Genomic DNA, 21,427 nt, shown 5'->3' with positions numbered 1-21,427 from the left:
TATAAGCTATCATTGATAAATTAAACAAAAACCTGTATTATCAATAGAACAGTTTAATAAATTGTCAGCTTATTCAACTAAATGTGGTAAATTTCATATGCTTCCTATAGGCTGTAATGTTTCTCCAGATATCTGTAAAAATGTAAGACTTGGTGTTCAAATTTTTTTGCCTTGGAAAAATGATTCCAAGAATAACGTCTTTATTTTCAAGTGTAAATATTTTAAATTACTTATCTCAGATTAATATTGCTATAAATATATGATTATTAACATGTCTAGGGAATATTACTTCATGTATGTGTATATATAGATCAAAGATAAAGAGGCAGATAGACAGACAATTTATTGGAGGGTTTCCTATGTAAATTTAAAGCATTTTTTAATTATTAAAAACTATGGGAATAGTTACCATACACTCATGGGATTTTAAATCTTTCCTGACTTTCCTGCATTTAGACTTTATTTCTATATGAATATAAATAATCGATTCCAAACCCTACTACGCATACAACTCACAATTATTATGTGACCTCTCTATTATCATGGCAGGAGCATAGGGTTTTTTAGTCATAATTTCAGATATTTCTAGAATTAAAGACTGCAATATATATTTGAAAGATTTAAAAAGGAAATTAAATTTTAATCCTTATTTACATGATAAATTTATCCTTTGACATAATCTCAATTTGAAAATAGCATGTAAAACATTTGGGTTATTTTGTAATTTTGGCCTAATATGATATTGATTTTTTAAATTAACTTATTGCCAATCAGGTTTTTGAAACATATTAGGATTTTGGATTGTCTAAAATTGTGGAATGGCAGTACTATATGTCCAAGTAAAACATATTTTCATTTTAGAATTTGGCCTAGACCCATCTAAGTTAAAGAAAGGCCTGTTGGGCTTTAGAATCCCACTTAAAGGGAATCACAATGCAACCAATGCAAGGAAATTAGGAATATATGTTAAAAATTGACAAAGCTTCCAAACTTTTGGGAGTAGTATGGAGACTTCCAGGTCAAATTAAAGTCTACTTTGGCTGGATCCATCTGAATTTCTTTGAAGAAAATAAGATACCTAAATAGTCCAACCCAAGCAGGTCAAAATCACATTTTTCTAGCTTATCTTGATGAAAAATTGATTGACTATAATTGTCATGAAGAACAGGATCACTACAAGAAATTAATATCAAGAAATCATCTTTCAAGTATCAAAAACCTGTTCAGAACATTATGAAAATATGATTCAAAATATTTTGAAAAGTCATGGGGCTGCTGTCAAATACAAGCAGTACTAGACTTTCCATTGGGAGAATAAAAGCATTTAAACAGTCATGTCCTTCTGTCCATCAGAGTTCATACCAAGCATAGCAGTAAATCTCAGCCCTCCAAATATTTAACTTTGTATTTAAGAATTTGCTTACAACAGCTCACAGACTTGACATGGCTAGATTAGTTATTTTATTGCAGACAAGAATGAAGCCATAGACCACTTTTTTCATAATTTTGAGATTGGAAGACACACCTGATCATTGTTTATACCTTGTTTATGTTTTGTCTGGGAGATACTAGTTACTGTCTTGCCATATTAATTCATTAAATGGTACTTTTAGCAGATATCATATTCCTCCATTTTAAACCATCAACATTAGTTGCCACTTGTTTCCAAGTCCAATTCAAAATGTTCACTTTGGTGTATAAAACTTTATATGGCTTAGGCACAAATTACCTGAAGATCCAGCAGAGTCTGTCTCACATTGTTAGATCCTGAATGGTGCACCTTTTGTAGGTTCATTAATAGAATCATTGGCTTAGGAAGCATAACATTGTATAAATAAATAAACAACTGGAAAGAAAGGAAAACAGGTAAGTTGCATATCTCTGATATTTTAAAAGAAAAAGGAAGAATTTAACAACTGAATTAAGGTGGTGTGGGTTTTCTGAAGAGACAATGCTGAAGGTAAGCATGGCACAAAAAATGTGTTTCGCTATTAATTGTGGTGAAAATGTATATCAGAAAGTGTTGTCTTCTGAATTGTGGTAGATGCATTTGAACATGAGAATTTTAGGTTGGTGACAGATATGCTGCTTTAGCGAATGATGATAGTGAAAGACCGTGGTTGAGTTTTAGGGAAAATAATGTAACATTATGAATGAATTTGACCAGGGGAAAAAATATTTTGTTAGGTTACATGAATGGATATGGGAACAAAGAGAACCAAGGATGACTGAGAATGGTAATTGATCAATATCTGATTAGAAAAATGATGGTTTGTTTTTGAACATGAGATTTTAAAATAAAGCTATCCATATTTACAAAGATAAAGTAATCAAAAGCATGACTGTTTTGCTTATAAGTGATGAATGACTAACAGAATTTTAAAAAAGATACAAGTGTGATGAGAGATCCTGAATGACCATTACATGATCATTAAGTGTGAACCATGGGGGCAAAAGGTCTTGAAAATAGTAAAAAAAGAATAACCGCAGAAATAAAAAATATTAATCTATACAAAAAAACCCTGTCATCTCCCCACAAAATGAATAGAAAGTGAACATAAGAAAGCAGATATGGAACCATCCTGGATCAGAGTAACAATTATTTTTCAGCACATGAAATAGAAATGTATGGAGTTATATTAGTGAAAAAAATGAAAAATAATACTAGGTGGAATGAAGTGAAAAAAGTTATGAGTTAGAAAACAACCTGTACACATAAAACAAGGTTTATGCAAAAAATGTGGACAAGAGAAATATATTGTATAACTGTAGAAAAAACAGAATTGAATGTATCCCAAAGCATTAAGGAACAATTAAGATTAAGTAGAAACAGAGAAACTGCAGAATGGTGTTGATGAAAATATAAAATGATTTTGGAAGTGGGCAAAAACAGCTAAAGAAGGAACTCCAACAGACTGAATGGAATTAAAAATAATCAGATGATTTGTGATGAGAGAATACTGGAAAGAATATTTTAAATGTTTGGATGGAAATCATAGGGATGTATTGAAGAGAGGAACTGAAATTAATGAATGCTATAAACATTAATGTCCAGGAAAAGAAAGTGGTTAACCTGCAAACATACATGTGACTAGAGATATGTTAATATATAGGTATGAAATAGCCATAGGGTTTGTTTAACATTTCCTATGTGATTGAGATGGTTTCTAAATTTGATAAATAAATAAATAAATAAATAAATAAATGTGCATAAATACTATATAGATGATTAAGAATCACTTACAAAGGGAAAAATAAGGAGGATGAATGATTACAGTGAAATTAATTTGTTGAAAAACCTTGAGATAGTATCAGTGCTTTTTTTGTAAAAGAAAAAGGTGCCGGAACTCACACATGTCATACAACCTGCCTTGCCTACCCTACAAGGTTCCATCCAAAAAAGGTGCTAGAACTCAGTTCTGAGAGTTCTATGACAAAAAAAGCCCTGGATAGTATTCTTCAGAATTCTGACTGAAAGGGTAAAAGAGGTGATAATTCACACAACTTAGGATATGTAGTGCAATATTATGCTGAACAGCAGATTGTGTATATTTTTGCTTTTTAGCAAATTATTGAAAAAGGTATGTGAGAAAAATATTTTATATTTATTTAGATAAAGCATATAATAAAATAAATTTTCAATTATGGAAAATGTTGCACAAACATGGAAGTTGGTTGCAGAGTATGATAAGGAAGATATATGATGTAGATACAGCATGCAAGAGAAAATGGAATAATTGGCAAATAAGTATTAAGCAGGGAGGAAGCTGAGGATGCATTACTTCCTGATTATGTTATAGATTTATACAATCTGAAAGAAACCCAGGTCATATAAAAACATCTCAGCCTTTTGGCTAAGATTAAGTACAGACGTTATGGATATTTTGATTGGAGGTATGAATGTGTATATTTTTATATGCAGAGAAACTCACTTTATTGGTTGAGAAGCCAAATATCTCATACTGAATGTTAAATATAATGTATGATACAAAAATAGGTAAATTAATGTGATAATCAATATAATTGTGTTGGACGGAGAAGATAGAAAAAACTATCACAAATTGTACATAAATTGTGAAACACTAGAGAGCATTTAGATGAATTTGTGTAGAGTGGTGGAATATGTATTAAAAATTAAAAATGGAGAAATGTTAAAACAAGCAAATACTCTTAAAAAGTTAGCAGAAGGTATGCAAAAATAAGACTATTTTGAGAGAAATAGAAATGGCTATACAGAAATGTGCTTCTGCCCATTTTGTTACCTGGAGGTGAGAACTAGGTATGCCAGGAGAAACATAAGAGTAAACTGGATTTAGAGGGAATATTATTTAGAAGTGTACATGGTAAAATTAAAATAGGGTAAAAATGAGTAGGCGCTGAATGTGTGCTGAAATCAAATTTGAATGAATAGTATGAAAATAAATTGAGATAGCTTGGTGACAGGAAGAATCAAATTGTAAAAAATATATATGAAGGAAGGCTGAGGGGATTATAACAAAGAGAAAACAAAGACTGAGAAAATTGGAATTGGGTGGAATTCATGAGATCTTCCAAAAGAGAATTTAAGGAACGAAAGGCAATGTATGAAGTAATAAATTGTCCTAATGAAAGGAAGGATTGAAAAATATTAAGATGTATAGTGTTGGTCTAAACTACATTTAGCTTTTATTTTCTGGTTTAATCTTAGGCTTTTAATTTATTTTGCATAAAAGTACAAAAAGGGAATAAAAACATGGTACTAGAAAGCAAAATTAATACATAGCCATATCTGGATACACTTGAAATATGATATACAAGTCAAAGCACTGTAATGCAACCAGAAGACTATTCTTAAAAAGTGTAAGTAAAAACAAGAATATGAAGAACTAATAGATGCTGAATGAATTTGAACACAAAGAGTGAATGACCAATGAGAAAGACTTTTATGTAGTTTAGTTATAGAGAATGAGAAACAAATTACAAAATGAAAATATGAGGGAAGACTGAGAAAACTGGTTGGATGGAGATGAAAAGATCCCCAAAAGAAAGGAGAAGTGTAAACAACAAAAAGGTAATGTAGAATCAGTGAATAATGTAATGGAAGCAAGGATGATTGGAAAAGGAAATTTACATAAATATAGCTTACACAAGCACAAATTACTAGATGTCTCTGTACAGGAGAGATATATTGAATTGCATTTGTACAAACTAGATTTTTGTAGATTTCTTTTATTCCCTGCATTTAATTCTCCTCACTACTTCATACCCTTTCTAATCTTTGCCCAACTTTGCTTAGCCTGAAAGTGAATATCAAGGTAATATGTACGTTCAAATGACCAGGCAGTTTTAATTACTGACTAGAAGGAGGCCACGTAGCCAATAGTTTAATGAACTGGCTCCTCATCTCCCATGATAAGGATCTAGGAGAGAAAGAGTGGAATCCTCACGTTTCACAAATACAAATATATGACAGGAGAAAGTGCTGTTATTTATGCTTAGGTGCTTCCCATTAGAATGTTCCGTTCACAGAGAATTTGAAGGACAAATGGCAAACATGCTTATCTATACGTCCCGCCGATCTGCGTTCCTTTAACCTATACAGAGCCTGATTTTTGTAGGAAGTCACAGGCACTAGACTAGAGAAACAGTTCGGCTCATGGTATTACAGGAAACGCACATCAATCCAAGCACAACGAAGTCCCACGTCCTCCTGCGTAATAAAAAAAAAACCCTCTTCTTCGCTCATCTGATTTTCCTTTTCCTTTAGGAGCGTCAGACATTGATTCTGACAGGAAAGCGATAATTCTGTGTTGGGCAACACGGATTGCTTAATAAAAGTCCTTTCCAACCCCACCTTGAGTCTGTAGCTTGATTGGGGTCTCGGCCATATTATGATACAGAATGGCTAACATTAATGATTTATATGTTGGTGGACACAGGCGCACAGCGTCATCGTCCTCTTTCCAGTTGTATCTACACGAGAAACTGTTTCGCTGACCAAATCTTTTCGCCACTACGTGTTATGTTAAGACAAATGAGTAAAGGAGAGAAGGAGGCCCCTTGTCACACAAATAGCTTCTGGTGCGCGTTTCGGGCACGATACACAATCTCTCCCCCTGCTTCTGGGTTATAATAGGACTGGACTAAGGAACAACCTCGCGACACATTTCGGCCGACTGAAAAACAGTAAGGAGGAAAAAAAACCCGACGAGACGTTCTCCTGCCCCTTTAAGAAATTTAGGCGAGAGAGTTTGCGGAAGGGATCACTTAAGGATCGCAAGCCGACTGGGTGAGCTAGTCTCGTGATCGGGGCTGGCCCCGCCTCGGGATCTCCCCCCGCCTAGCCCTCCGCGTTCCATTGTGTGTGCGAGCTGCGTGCGTCCCCGCCTCTCCTTTTTTGGACACGCCCTTTTTTCTCTTGGCTCATTTCCGGCGCGGCCGCTCGCTTCCCTCTGAGGAATCGGGAGAGTGAAGAAACAACAGCCGCCATTTTGTTGGTGTGTGAGCGATTGAGGGGAGGGAGCGAACGAAAAGAACCGAGCTAGGCGGGTACAGCCCTGGAGGTGGAAAACAGCGGCAGAGACTTTCAGCAACTCAGGGCCCCCGGCCGGCCAGACCCGAGACAACCTGAAACCTCCGTGATATACCCACTGTACTAGCCTCGTAGCCAGTAGTGGAGTACGCACTCTCGGTTTCGGCTAGAAGCTCGGGACCCCGGGTGGACTCCACCCCAATTCCTTCTGGCAATCGAGCACCTTCGCGGGTCTGGGAAACCGCTTCGCCTCGATTTGGAGAGCTGCAGCTGTTTCTCGGAACATCTTTCCTGTGGGTCTCTATGGTGGAGAGGAGACGGGGCCGCTGCTGAAACGCCTGAGGCACGGCGTCTCCAGTGCCGAGGAGAGCCTTATCCTTTCCATAGATCAAGCGCTCGTAACCATCCGTATCCTCCGGGGAGGGGGGAGAGGCTGAGAGAAGGGGGGAGGGGCCGCTCCTGCCGCTTCCTCCTCCTCCTCCTCGCTTTGGGATCGATCCCGTCGTCTCACCAGAAAGGGGTACCCTGCCAGAGGGAAAGAAAGGAAGAAAAGGAGAGGTGGCAGGCGCGCGTCCTGAAGCCCACCCTCTCCAGCTCCCATCCCGGGATCTCTGCTGCCTCCATCGGGACAACAATCTCTCCTCCGCCTCCTTGTTCCTGCACAACAAGATGTGAAGCGGAGACTCCTGGGACTTCGCTTCATCCTCCTCCTCCTCCTCTTCACGGCTCCCTTTTCTGCAGCCATTAGCGATTAGCAGGAACGGCGCAGGGGGAGTTGGGGGACCCTCGGTACGTTCCGTCTGTGATCCCCTTCCCCAGCCCCTCGTCCACCAGCGTAGGCATTTTCCTCCGCTGCAGGCTGGTTTTGGAAGGAGTCGGAAAGAACTGCGAGCAAAGAAAAACGATTCTTTCTCTCTTCGTCTCTCCTCCTTCGCCCGCCTCCTTGTGGCGATGAGGAGGAGGAGGACGACGCCGAGGAGGAAGAGGTTGATGGCGGCGAAGAGGCAGCAGCAGGAGGAAAAGACGACGACCCCCCGGAGGATGAAGATAGTGCTATTGGCGGCGGCGGCGAGGAGGCACCAACTGTTCTACGGCCGGATTTAATTCGATTTGTAAATTTACCAAGCCCCTTTAATTGATTATAGGAAGGGTTTGTTCTGTTCTTTTCATCCTTGTTTTTCCCTGTGGCCCGGAGAAAAGACTGCTTCCACACCCTGTTTCCCATCTCTGTTCCCCCTTACTGCTATCCAACAGAAATCGATCTCGAGGAGCAGAAAAAGAGGAACTTTGTCTATTTCTTCAGTCCATTTCCATACTGCTTTTCGGTTGATTTTGGATCACAGAAAACGGCTGAGGGCATTGGGGATCCCCATCTTTAATTTGGGCTCTGTTTGCCTAAAAAGAATTAAAAATGGCCGAGAATGTGGTGGAGTCGGGCCCGCCTTCAGCCAAGAGGCCTAAACTCTCTTCACCGGCGCTCTCTGTCTCTGCAAGCGATGGCACAGGTCAGTCTTGGGCATAGATCCCTTAATTTTACCTTACCACAAATGGACTCTCTTTTTTGCCAGTCTTTTTGCCAGTCTGTTACATTTCTTTCCTCTGTCTGTCTACATGTTTTTAGTCTATATTTTGCAATATTACTTTGGATATTTAATTTAGATTAATCTTTATTTCTTTGAAGAGGCTGTAAATGAGTTGATGCTTACCTCTGAGTGTTTGCAGCGCTTGAAATTGTGTAAAAAGTGATCTTCATTGCATAGTTATTATCTCTGTGTTGTTATAGAGTATTTTCTTTAAATCTTAAACATTTAATCTGAAGAGTCCTTATTTTTCATCTTACCAGTGGTCTGATGGCTTACGTTTTCATTTCCTTTATTTCCATCAATCATTTAATGCTAATATTGTTTCATAAAGAGCTGATTACAGTTGTTGATAGAATTCATTTTGATGCTTTTGTTAAGACAGCTTCATTAGATCAATACTGAAAAACAGTATAGACTTGGTCATCTGCTTTTGTTCAGATACTAAAATGTCTGAATTTTCCCTGAAGTCATGCCTTATTTGTAAAGAGTACAGTAACACTTGTTTACTTATTTATTTATTAAACAAATCAGCTAGATAGAAATACTAAAACTCCTTTGAAATTAGGGATGCATGTTACAGGTGTTCATTTGGTAACATCTGTTTTTATAGGTTCTTAGAAGTTTAGGCAACTATACCCATGTGAAGAATAAATTGGCTGCAAAAGAAACATTTTGTTGTTTTCCTGAGATTTCTGAGTGGTATAGGATTAGTTATTTTAATTCATCTTATCAGAAGAAATTAATTTGTCCTTCAGCCAAAAATGTAGACATTCTGATTATTAATAGTAGCCAGACTTATGCATTGAATTTGTTTTGCACTGCATATATAAATGCAAGGGAAAATGGCTGATTGTATTTGATAGATACGCTGTGTGTGTGTGTTTATCTGAATACTGGTTGGATACATTAGGTAATTTGGAAAGCTTCTTGTGTTTAGTATTTACTTCCGAACAATGTTTCTATTTGAATCTGCAATCTATCATGATATCTCCTGCAACTTTAAGGATATGTAGATTATTTGCTACCAAGAGCACTAGTTTCACTATTTTCAGGCCTAATATGCTTACCTGAAAATCAACAAGTTCCATTTTGCTGGTAGGGGAGCAGGATTGGAATCTGCCTTCAGAATTCTTTGGGGTATATAAGACAAATGCTATAAAATAATACATACTTTTTCAGATTTGTTATAGATTAATCCTTAGTAACATTGTACCCCTTTCCTATGCAGACAATTGAAAATAGGCATCCTGATTTAAAGTTGCAAGCCTGTGCACACTTTTCTGAGACTATAGTCCATTGAATGAATTCATAGTCATATAAGTATATTGTGAATGAATACAACCCAATGTATATATACTTGGATATAAATCTTATTGGATTCAATGGAACTTTTTCAATGAATGTTTCTTTTGCCAATAAGAATGATACAATTTTATTCTCAAAAAGCCATAGTTTTTGCCTTTATAAACTATTATATCTTTCCAATTTGTTTTAGAAATATAGATCAAATTTTGTTGTATTGACTGTTTTAATTTGTTACCATAATTTCCAAATAGTTACTAAAGATTTCTTTTCATTAATCATTACAAATGCAAATTTTATTTTTGTTTGTTGAATCCTCTTTGAAATAATAGTTGGGGATTTTCAAATGTAGTAAGCTTAAATATTAAGTTCTTTCAATATATTGCAAGCAGTGAATTGCTAGTTCAGCTTTGTTTTACTATTTGGCTTTCTAAAGGTGTGAAGATATCTGTGATTTAGTGTGTTCTGATAAAGCTATACAGAAAAATGTTACATATGTAAGAATAGTAAACCTCATAGTTGCAACAAATTACTAACATCTTTCCCATAATGCTGCGTCACAGTGCTGCATCTTTTTTTTAGCTATTACATTCTCTAGATTCATCTTTCTGTTCTTTCTTTTTCTTTTTTGCTTACTCTAATTCTCTAGAACACACACAGGTGTAAATGCTAAATTTATTTGGGAGCTATGGGAAAAGAGCCAGGAATCCATATCTGTTGGCAAATTGTAAATGCATCTTACATTATGTAATTACAATAAAAATTATTGTTCAGTCACTAAGTCATGCCTAACTCTTCGGGACTCCATGGGCCACAGCATGCCAAGGCCCCTGTCCTCCACTGTCTCCTGGAGTTTACCAAATTTCATGTTCATTGTGTGATGACACCATCTAACTATCTCATCCTCTGCCATACTCTTCCTTTTGCCTTTAAAACCAGAAAAATAAAGATTAATAGATATAATTCTGTCTTTATCCCCAAAAATAGTTTTATTCCTTAGAATTTCTACATAAGATTATCTACTAATACAGTTCTCCCCGAAACATTTTGCTATAGTTATGAAGAATACCTTGTATACTGAGCATTTTTCATATAGGATTTTCATGTTTATTGTTGGAATATAATCAAGGCCATTCCAAATGAATTAGGCAAAAAAAATCTGCTTAACAACATAAGCATGAAGTGAATCAAATAACACAACTACAGTTATTTACTGAGGTAGTGTTTTTTGCTTATAATCCTGCTCACAGAACATGTTTCATTTTATTGCATTTCTGCAATTAAGATATGCCAGTCCTATTATGCCTGCTAGTAAACTGTAATTTCTCTTCAGTTTAATGATACTACATGTAGAAGCTCTCTTTTTCCTTCCCAGAAATGAGCTGTTTCTGTCATCGTACTTATTTTGTGACTACCGAAACATCTGTAAATATGTGTAGTGTATGCTAAGTAACTTGGCAGATACCAAATTATTTGGACTCATAAATTAGGTCTAGGAATTCTGAAAGGAGTATTTGACTGTATCTTTCATCCTTAAAGCATATGTTTTAAAGTCATCACAGTTTTAAATGGTTTTGTGCTTTTATTGGAATCTTGAGATTCCTTTTTTTTGGAAAGAAAATTTATTCCAAATGTCTGAAGAATTATAACAGTATTTGATACTTTTATATAGAGAGTCTAACTGAAATAGATAATATTACATTAATAGTTTAGCATTTTCTATGGGCATTTATAAAAAATGATGTGAGTGGAACTTACCATCTTTGGGTATATGTAAGGAAAAAGGTAATTGAAGTGAGAAACTCTTATAATGTTCCTTGTTTCTGGTTTTGTCATTTCATGACAGAAATGATTATCACTTTCCTAGGATTCAGGAACACTAAGGAAGTGGTAGCAGGTGTTTTTGCTTTTATGTAGTATAGGATCCTGTGGATTTCATATCCCAGGGGGAGTTCTGGCAAAGAAGCATGCCATTTCAGTTTCCATCTGTGTTATATGTGGTTGCTTTTGGCTCTTTAAGGAGCCCTAAGATAAACTTCTGGGGGGGGTGTAGAATGTATAGCCTTTTCTTTCCTTCATGCAGAATCTCCAAAATTTGCTATTAAGATTAGAGAAGTTGTTGTTGTTGTTAGTTGCGAAGTCGTGTCCGACCCATCGCGACCCTATGGACAATGTTCCTCCAGGCCTTCCTGTCCTCTACCATCTTCTGGAGTCCAGTTAAGCTCACGCCTACTGCTTCAGTGACTCCATCCAGCCACCTCATTCTCTGTCGTCCCCTTCTTCTATTGCCCTCAATCTTTCCCAGCATTAGGCTCTTCTCCAGTGAGTCCTTCCTCCTCATTAGGTGGCCAAAGTATTTGAGTTTTAGCTTCAGGATCTGGCCTTCTAAAGAGCAGTCAGGGTTGATCTCCTCTAGGACTGACCGGTTTGATCGCCTTGCAGTCCAAGGGACTCGCAGGAGTCTTCTCCAGCACCAGAGTTCAAAGGCCTCAATTCTTTGGCGCTCAGCCTTTCTTATGGTCCAACTTTCACTGCCATACATTGCAACTGGGAAGACCATAGCCTTGACTATACGCACTTTTGTTGACAGGGTGATGTCTCTGCTTTTTAGTGTGCTGTCTAGATTTGCCATGGCTTTCCTCCCTAGGAGCAAGCGTCTTTTAATTTCTTGACTACAGTCCCCATCTGCAGTGATCTTGGAGCCCAGGAAAATAAAATCTGTCACTACCTCCATTTCTTCCCCATCTATTTGCCAGGAATTAAGAGGGCCGGATGCCATGATCTTAGTTTTCTTAATGTTTAGTTTCAACCCAACTTTTGCACTCTCCTTCTTCACTCGCAACAAGAGACTCTTCAGTTCCTCTTCACTTTCTGCCATTAGAGTGGTATCATCTGCAAGATTAGAGAAGAGGTTTGTTCAAATTCTCACTTAAAGCTGCTATTACTTATAGCATTTATGTCATCTGCTATAATTGTATTTTAGGCATGTTTCAATAAATGCTACTAAACTAAACATACATCATAAAATGCTTTCTCCATCAACCAATGCCCACAGCCTTTGATACCTTCTGATATTTAAAATAGAAATTGCTTGCTTACCGAAAATTATATTTTTTAAAAAGATCTTTAAAGGAAGTTTGTCTTGTATGTCAGAATTTAATTTCCAATGAACGTGCAAATGAAGTTTCAAAAGTTATTTTTGGAAATATACTAATTGAATAGTTGCAGATAAATTACATGGCCTTAAAATTGGAAAAGAGAAAGTTCTGAAAAGTATTCAGTTCCATATGTACAAATTATATCTCTGAATAGCCACCAGTGTGATGTAGTTGTTAAACAATATGCAATAGTGTGCTCTACAACTCTGAATTGAATAATCCCACGAATGGAGAAGGAGATGATCATGTTGATTCACTTTCCCCCAAATGTGCTCTGTGTTAATGAGCCTGTGTGAGGAAGTAGCAATAAAATTGATTCCCTGCCGCCTTTCTCTAGAAGACATTGAATTTTTGTAGCTTTCAACAATATGGAGTACATGTTGGTATACTTCTGGAACCATCCTTAAGTTAGTAGGATTATGAAGACTTTACTTGCAAGTAAATAAGATTTTACTACCATGCTTAAATTGAATTTAAGAACTTAACTGTCAATTTAGCTCCTGTTTAAGGGGTAAATCATAAAATTAAAGTGAAAACTACATTAATAACATTAGTATTTATGCTCCTTATCATTAATATTTGAATCATATCCTGAGTACCTTAGAGATATTTCCTTCAAATAAGTTGAAAATTGTTCATTTATATTTCTTCAGTGTACAAGTCCAATCATGTGCCATGCACTTTTTTTCACATATAAATAGTGTGGTAAAGGACATCACTTTTCTGTAGGTATAGTTCTTGATTACCAGGTTGTCTTATCAGCTGCCCTAGAAATACTTTAGTTTTTGAAAAGTGGCATACATACTCTGATTTAAAATTAGCAACATATCTTGAATATTTTACTAAAACCCACTGTTTTGGTCTGATCTGCCTTGTCACATGAGACGCTGCTACATTTGTTTGTAAATGTTACATTTTCAGAACTACTGTTGAGGTATATTAACACTCTTTAAAGCTCTTTGAAGTAGTATGGTAAACTATTAAAACTTGTTTGGTAGGAGAATTTGTGCCTCTTGGAGCAATATTTGATTAATAATTTTAAAAATAAAGTCACCCTAGAATTTGCCATACTTCCTAAATTAATTTTAAGAGGAACTGCTTGTAGGCATTGGTAGTCTAGCAGCTCTTAGGGGGGATTCTGGAATTTTGAAAAGCTGTTAAAGTAGTTCAAGATTTCAGGAAGCTTTTGAAAGGCAAATAGTATAAAAGCCAAAGGACTTGGCTTAGTTTTATATTTCTTTTAAGATCTTTACCTATTGAATATCATGGAATAAAGACTGTAGAATTAGAAATGTTCATCCTTCACATATTGTGTCTGGGCTACCACATTGAATAAATTTGGCAATAGACCCAAAATGAGATTGCAGTTGACTTTTTTATCATTTAGGAATATGGAATAAGTTGATCTCACGTTTCTATGTCTTCTAATTACATAATCTTTAAACTTGTAAATTTTCTAGGCCAGTTTCAGCAAAATAGAACAATTTGTCTATTCAGTTTTCATCTGGTAAACTTTCCTACTATATGTGATGGATCATTTTTAGCTCACAAGTTATAGAACTAAAAATTAGACAAAGAATGGAATTACTGAATAGTGTTTAATGCCATCTATTTTCCAGCAAAGTGTTGCTGAAACAATGGTGTTTGCTGCTATTAGTTTTTAAGCACTGGGGTTAGTAGCAACTGTAAGATGTCACATTTAATATTTGAGAGATATTTAAAAGCTTATAATCAATGGAACCAATGTGAGTTAATTGATAGTGAACTGGGTATATTAAAAAATGTCATTAATACAAATTTGAGAGGATTGTTGAGGTGACTTTTTGTTTTAAAAAATTGGTCTCAAGCAAATTAGATAAATAGCTATTCTATCAATACTGAAAAAATATTCAGCTGAAATGTTTGCTGAAGTGCTCTAAATCATTTTTTTTACTTTTCTTTTTAGATTTTGGATCTCTTTTTGATTTGGAACATGACTTACCAGATGAACTTATCAGCTCTACAGAACTGGGGCTTACTAATGGTGGTGACATTAATCAACTGCAGACTAGCCTTGGTATGGCACAAGATGCTGCTTCTAAACACAAACAGTTGTCAGAACTGCTACGAGCTGGCAGCTCACCAAACCTTAATATGGGAGTTGCTGGGCCAGCACAGAATATGGCCAGTCAACCACAACAGAACAATCCTGGAATGGGAATCTTAAACAGTATGGTCAAAAGTCCCATGGCACAGGCTGCACTGACATCTCCAAATTTGGGGATGGGTACAGGTGGGCCAAATCAAGGTCCATCAACTCAGTCCACTGCAGGAATGATGCCAACAGTAAATAGTCCAGTAAATCAGCCTGGAATGGGAATGAATGCAGGAATAAATGCTGGCATGAATCCTGGTATGTTGTCTGCAGGAAATGGGCAAGGAATGATGCAAGGACAAGTTATGAACGGTTCAATTGGAGCTGGAAGAGGACGTTCCAATATGTCATATCCAAACCCAGGAATGGGAAATGCTGGTACTCTAATTGCAGAGACATTACAGCAAGGTTCTCCTCAAATGGGAGGGCAGGCGAGCTTGAGAGGTCCACAGCCTGGAGCAATGAACAAGGTACGTCAAATATTTTATTTTGAACACTGATATTGAAAAAATAGAGTTTGAACGTGCCATCCTTTAGGGATGTTTTGCCAGATGTCTTCAGCATATTTGCAGATGAAACATATAATACATAACCTTATCAATGCATATTAAGGATAAATTTTACATAGGTGTGAACTGTATAATAAACCTATATTGGAGTCTAGGCATAGTATATTCAAAACAATTGCTTGGATTTATAAATATGGAAGGTTTTCCATATGATTGTGCATGAGGTAATAAGTTAATAATAATTTGTCTAAATTGCAAGTGTTAAAAACTACTTTAAAGGCTAATAGCTGTCGTTCTAAAGTGTAGCATTAATAGAATATGTGAGAGAAGATTATATTGGCTTTGTGTCTTGAATCTTGTATTTTGCAAAACATTTTAGATGCAAAATAACATGGATTTGAAATGCTACTTTTCAAGACCCAAATGATTGCATTGAATGCAAAATACTTATTTTGCAGATTAAAACAAAGTTTTCAATCATTTTGAAAGTGTTTTGAATCAAAACAGCAATTTTGGACTTGAAACAACATTTTGAATTAAAATTAGTTCAAATTCAAAACATTTTCCATGCCACTACTTTAAGGGGTGTGTTATTTTGTATGTTCCTTTGTTGAGAAGTGGTCAGAAAAATAATTGAAAATTTTTACTATTATGGTATCTAATTGGCACCTACAACAGAATATATTTCTAAATGTGAATGATGGCTTTCATACACTGCTTATACAATTCTGTAGGAATATTCACGAACTATTTCTAGAAACTAGAAATAGCTGGGGTTAAATTTGAACTTATAGTTTAATTGAATAAACTGTTTATATAAAATAATAACATGATTGAGTTCAAACTTGTTAAATCAAAAATTATTTCAATCCAGTCTGATGGATAAACCAGAGCAGATTGGTTATTACAATGCTAATATATAAACCAGTTTCCAAATCACAATAGCTGAGTTTACATACCACACTAAACTTTGAAACAAAGCATATTATATTGTCCTCAGTCTTTCTCTCTCTCTGCTAAAACGTAGGATGAGCTTATTCTAATGCATAGTGATATGTTTCAATTTGACTTTTCAGGCAACTCTAATATGTATTCAATGAACCATGGTTAAAATTAACCGTGGTTTAGTAATTTGTCATGCTCATTTTTTCATTGGTGAGATCAGTGGAAAAGCAGATAAATATTGAATAAAACGTATACTGATAATCCTAGCGTACCACTCTAATTGGGAATGGCAACACTGTAACTGCAGTCTTTAAAGAAATCACCCATGATCCTTAACAAAGATATCACATGACCAAAATGTGACTTCCTGGGATTCCCCATTGACTTTGCTTTTCGGAGGCCCTCTGGGATGGTCGCAGATGGTGGTCATGTGACCATTGTTAAAGCACAATGGTTATCAAACACCTGAATTGCAATCAGGTGACTTCAGGAATGATCTTAAATGTGTATGTCACTTTTTTCAGAACTGTCAAAACTTTGAAGATTTGCTAAACAAATCTATTTTGCTCATTGTGTATAGTTTTCGGAGAAATTTAATGACTAGTTTTATTAAACATGTTTAGGAAATTGGTATTCTGAATTAATAAATTGCCAACTTTTTCCATTCAATGTTCTGAAGTAAGATTTGAAATTACATCTAAGCCAAATCTTTCCTATACTTGTCCAAGTATGATTGTATGGGAGATGGTTGATAATGCTGAGTTGGAGCACTAGAAAGTCAATGTAGTTCCCTGCACAAAGCAGCAGCTGAGGGGCATAGTCTAAACAGAACTGTTTTACTTAGGGAGATCAACATGGATCAGTGACTCTACTGATTTCTGAAAATTTTCACAATAAACACTTAAGGTGGCATTGTAGCACTGTTCCCTTAATTCCTTGTTAGATTCTTTTGCCTTTTTTATTACCTATTAACCAAATGACGGTCTTATAACTGTATTGAAATCAGTTATAAGTATGTAACATAAGTACGGAGATGGTTCCAAATTCTCGTTATTCTGTATATCTGCTATTGAAAACTAGCAGGTAGAACATACTATGGAAACAGTGCAGTAAAATAATCTGGAATATAAACAATGGGAGCAGAATAACTCTTGGTTTTTTGTGGAATTCAGCTGTTTCTGGTTGCAGTTTAGCAGAATGCTAGTTTAAATTCTTAATATATTTTGTATATTTAAAATGTTTCAGACTGCTTTTTAGGGTAGAACCTAAATCATCTCAAAAATAGTATTAAAAACCTGTTAAACAAAGCAGACAGCATATCCCAGAACATATTAAAACTTTAAAAAGTTTCGAATGCCATTGGTAATCCATAACCTGGTTCATAAAGTGCTCTATACCAAAATTGGTTTCTGGCTTAATGTATAAACCCAATTATTGTAGTTGGCTTAGTAAATAATGCTTAAAAGCTATGGTATAGCACTTACAAAGCTAGTAGGTGACTTGTGAATCAATGACTTGATTTCCATTAATACTTGGATAATATTAAACTCAGTAAATATTACATATGAAATTATGTATTACGATATCTTATTCTGTATGATTATGGTATCTGTCTGGCCATGGGAAAAAGATTACAATAGATAACATTTAACCTGGGTACGGATGAACATTAATTTTATTTTTTTTTCTCTATTCAAAGACAGTACTAATCCAACCTGACTTATTAAGCACCAGAAAGACCCTGGGATCATTTTTATGTTGAGTAGGTGTTTAATTTAACACTTCTGATTTTAGTTAGCTTAAATTTGGGTATGTGTTTAATGTACTTCTGTTATCATATTGTTTTAATTGCTCTGACCACAGGTGTCTTCTCAAATCCTAGCTCTTTCACCAAAAACAACTCAAGACTTTTTAAATGAGAGTGCATATTAATGTACAATTTTTGTTGGTTCTATTTCTACTTTCAGAGCTTTTAAAGAACCTGGCTCTAATATGGAAACATACTCCTGAATTCAACCATTATATTGTGAGATTGCATTACTAATTATACAGTTTACTGTTTTAGAAAAATAATATTTGCCTTATGACTCCAGTTTATTTGAACCAAGAAAACAAATCATCTTGAAGATTTGTTTTAATTTTTTCAGATGTTGCTTTTATGTTTCTAAGTATCATGATTGCAGATGCATTATGTTAGTTATATTTATGTCAAAGAAGATTGCTACAGAATGCTACAAAATTGAATTCAAACCTGCAATTTCAGAATTATTATCTAAATACTATACTTGTTAAGCATAACTTGGATCACATAGTCTAGTAAAATTAATTTACCTTTGTAAATCTAGAAGATTGCAGGGGAAAAACCTTAATTATCACTGCTTTCCAATAAATTGTGATATGAAAGAAATTTGTCACAGGTTATTCAGATTTATTTAATAATTTCTCAAACATGGCAGCAAAAATTGTATTATTTACTCAGTTTTGTCAGTTGCTGAATTATAATGCTTAAGATTAGGATTTTTGCTAACATTGGTGGCAGTCTCTTAAATTGTATTATCAAAGGTACTTTTGGAAAGAAATGTTCTGTCAGTTACATAAATCTCATTGTCCAATTAATCTATGAATAAGAATCTCTGATTCATCAGAATCTAGCATCTTTATAGGCTTTATTTCATAAGAATCATAATGGACACCATTCTCTCATAATTGCTGGAAACGGGTGATAGTGTTCTGATGTTCTCAGAACCTAATAAAAGCAAATTAATTCATAAAAATAAAGCTACTAAAAATGACCCTTGCAATTAATAAACAAAGGAGTTACCTGGAAAATGCAACCAGTTTCAAACACTTTATACTGCATTTGATGGTATTGGTTTATAATTGATAATCCTCTTGAATAGTATGTGTCCATTCCTGTTTTTAAAATTGCTGCAAGCAACATATTTTAGATGGGTTTACATTTCAAGCTACGTTAGTCTCTTTAAGCATGTTTTTAATGTATGGTTAAAAAACAAAGGACTGTTCAAAGTTACAGTGGCACTGAAAAAAGTGCCCCCCAAGCCACAGACGAGCAAGACACCTGCCTGCCTACCCAGTGGTGCTCTTCCTCCTGTCCGAGGTTTCCATTGTTGTGAGCATTTCTGTTGAGGATTGGCAGTGGGGGTGGGGTGGGGTGGGTGTTTGGTTTTTATTCCCCCCATCTGCTGGGTGGTTGCAGCAGGTTTTGGTCACTTCACATGACCCTGGGACACTGTGACGGTCATAAATATGAATCAGTTGTAAAGTATCTGAATGTAAATCACAAGACCCTGGAGATGCTGCAACATTCCAGCTGATTGGCACTTCTTCTGGGCTCAGCAGAAGCACTGGGATCAGCGCCAAGCTCCAGTTGGAGACTGGCGCTGATCCTGGCGCTTCCGCTGAGCCCTGACAGCCCTGCAGCTCCAGCCATCTCTCGCTCAGGCTTGTGCCGTGCTGCCACCGGTTCAGCTCATTCCCCTCCCCCACTACTTTTCTCAGATGGTTGCGTACCACTTGCCAGGTGCCAATGTACCACAGGTGGTACCCATACCTCTGGTTGAAAAGCCCTGATATACGTCAAGAATTTCCCTGCAAGAAGATAAAGGCAAGCCTTTGTAAAGCTGTTGAAAAATTGTATAGGAATGGTCCAAGAGTATCTTTTATTTTACCGTGATACCATCTCTGTGTTTATGGTAGCTAGGCTATGTTTTGGAAATGGACGCAAATTACATTTGATTGAATTGGATGGGCCTTTTGCAAAAAAGTTAACATTTGACATTAGATGTAAATTTGCAGTTAGAACTAAGGGAAATAAGAATGGTTACAAAGTTTCATCTCGTAATAAGAGTTTATTAAATATCATTTGAAAACTATATTATATTAATGAATCAGGAAACAAATCTTCCGTGGGTCAAAAAAGTACTATCCCTTGAAGACCTCTTTTAAATGAGAATGGATTAATTAATGAGATAATTAGTGTTATACTATCAACTTTTGTCTTCATTATACTATTAAAATGTAAACTTGTTAGCATGTTTCTGGCTAAATGATGGTAGTCTTTTGCTTGGCAGATTCCCCCAGTGCACTTATGCATCAGATAACCCATAGGTGTTCTCTGTTCTTCAACTTCTGAAAATTCTGAGTTTCAGTATTAGCTAACATAGCTAGTGTAACAGTCTAATACAGAGGTCCCCAACCTCCAGTCTGTGGACCGGTACTGGGCCGTAGCATTCCAGCAATCGGGCTGTACAAACAAGCAAAGCCCCATCTGCGGGGCAGCACTCAAAACCATCTTAAGAGTTTCATGTTCAACTCTCTTCCCAGCTCTAGTATTTCCGACTTCCTATTTTCCCATTTGGAAGTAATTTATAAAAAATGCATTTCAGCAACATAAGGGAAATACTTTATGAAAAATTTATAACTTCACAACAATGCATTAATATAATTTGGGCATCCCAACTGCAAATGCATAGGTTCTTTTTTATATATAGTTACTGGAATATCTTTTTTTAAAAAATTCTCCCTGACATATGAGCAAAGCCTGGAGTTTTATAAATTAAGTATGTACCTTATGTTCAGGGCCAACTTTTTGGAGAGTTAGGTTGATTTGGAGTTTCATGAAAATCAGGCTTATTTTAATTCAGACATACATTAATACAGGGAAAAATTACTATTGTTTTATAAGTTATCTTTTTTTAACATTTCACTGAGTTGTAAAATTAATAAATACAAGTACAGATAGTTCTTGAGTTACACCCACAATTGGGACTGGATTTTCCATCTTAAGTCATTGCAATTGTTTCAGATTTTATAACAGTTGTTATGACAGTCATTAAGCAAAACACTGCAGTTAAAAGGATCCAGTTTCCCTAATGGGCGGGGCTTTTTCCCAGAAATTAGAAAAAAAGGTTGCAAATCATGATCATATGGCCAATCATAAGACACTGCAGTTGGTCAAAAATTTAAACCAGTTGCCAATCCACCAAAATTGCAATTCCGTGACTGCAGAGCATAAGTCATTTTTTCCAAGGTGGTAGTAACTTTGAACTATTGTTAAACAAATGGTCATAAATTGTGGACTAGCTTTATATCTTTTGATGGGGATTAGTGAAATGAGTAGATGTTATTTAGCTTAACTTGGATACAAGTAGGTTTTTTCATATATTTCACTATATAAAATGTAGTGACCACTTGTATTTTGAATTGTAAACCACGAGTAGTAAATGAATAAAACAACCTGGATTAAGTTCAGACTTCAGGACCTG

General features: G+C 35.7%; 1 protein-coding gene across 1 annotated transcript in view; it reads left to right on the top strand.

Moving 5' to 3' along the window:
* The first annotated feature begins 7,577 nt into the window (after positions 1–7,577).
* The window catches only part of EP300 (EP300 lysine acetyltransferase), a 74,542-nt gene continuing 60,692 nt past the window's right edge, over positions 7,578–21,427 (top strand). The window contains exons 1-2 of the mRNA XM_081330484.1: positions 7,578–8,016; positions 14,500–15,158. Of these exons, the coding sequence (XP_081186610.1) occupies positions 7,923–8,016; positions 14,500–15,158 (753 nt within the window). The 5' untranslated portion in view covers positions 7,578–7,922. The remainder of the gene's footprint in view (positions 8,017–14,499; positions 15,159–21,427) is intronic.

This window comes from Vipera berus (assembly GCF_964194415.1).
Source record: "Vipera berus genome assembly, chromosome: 6".
Lineage (NCBI taxonomy): Eukaryota > Metazoa > Chordata > Lepidosauria > Squamata > Viperidae > Vipera > Vipera berus.
Note: the sequence above shows the minus strand (reverse complement) of the source record. Positions and strands in the feature narration are given on the sequence as shown.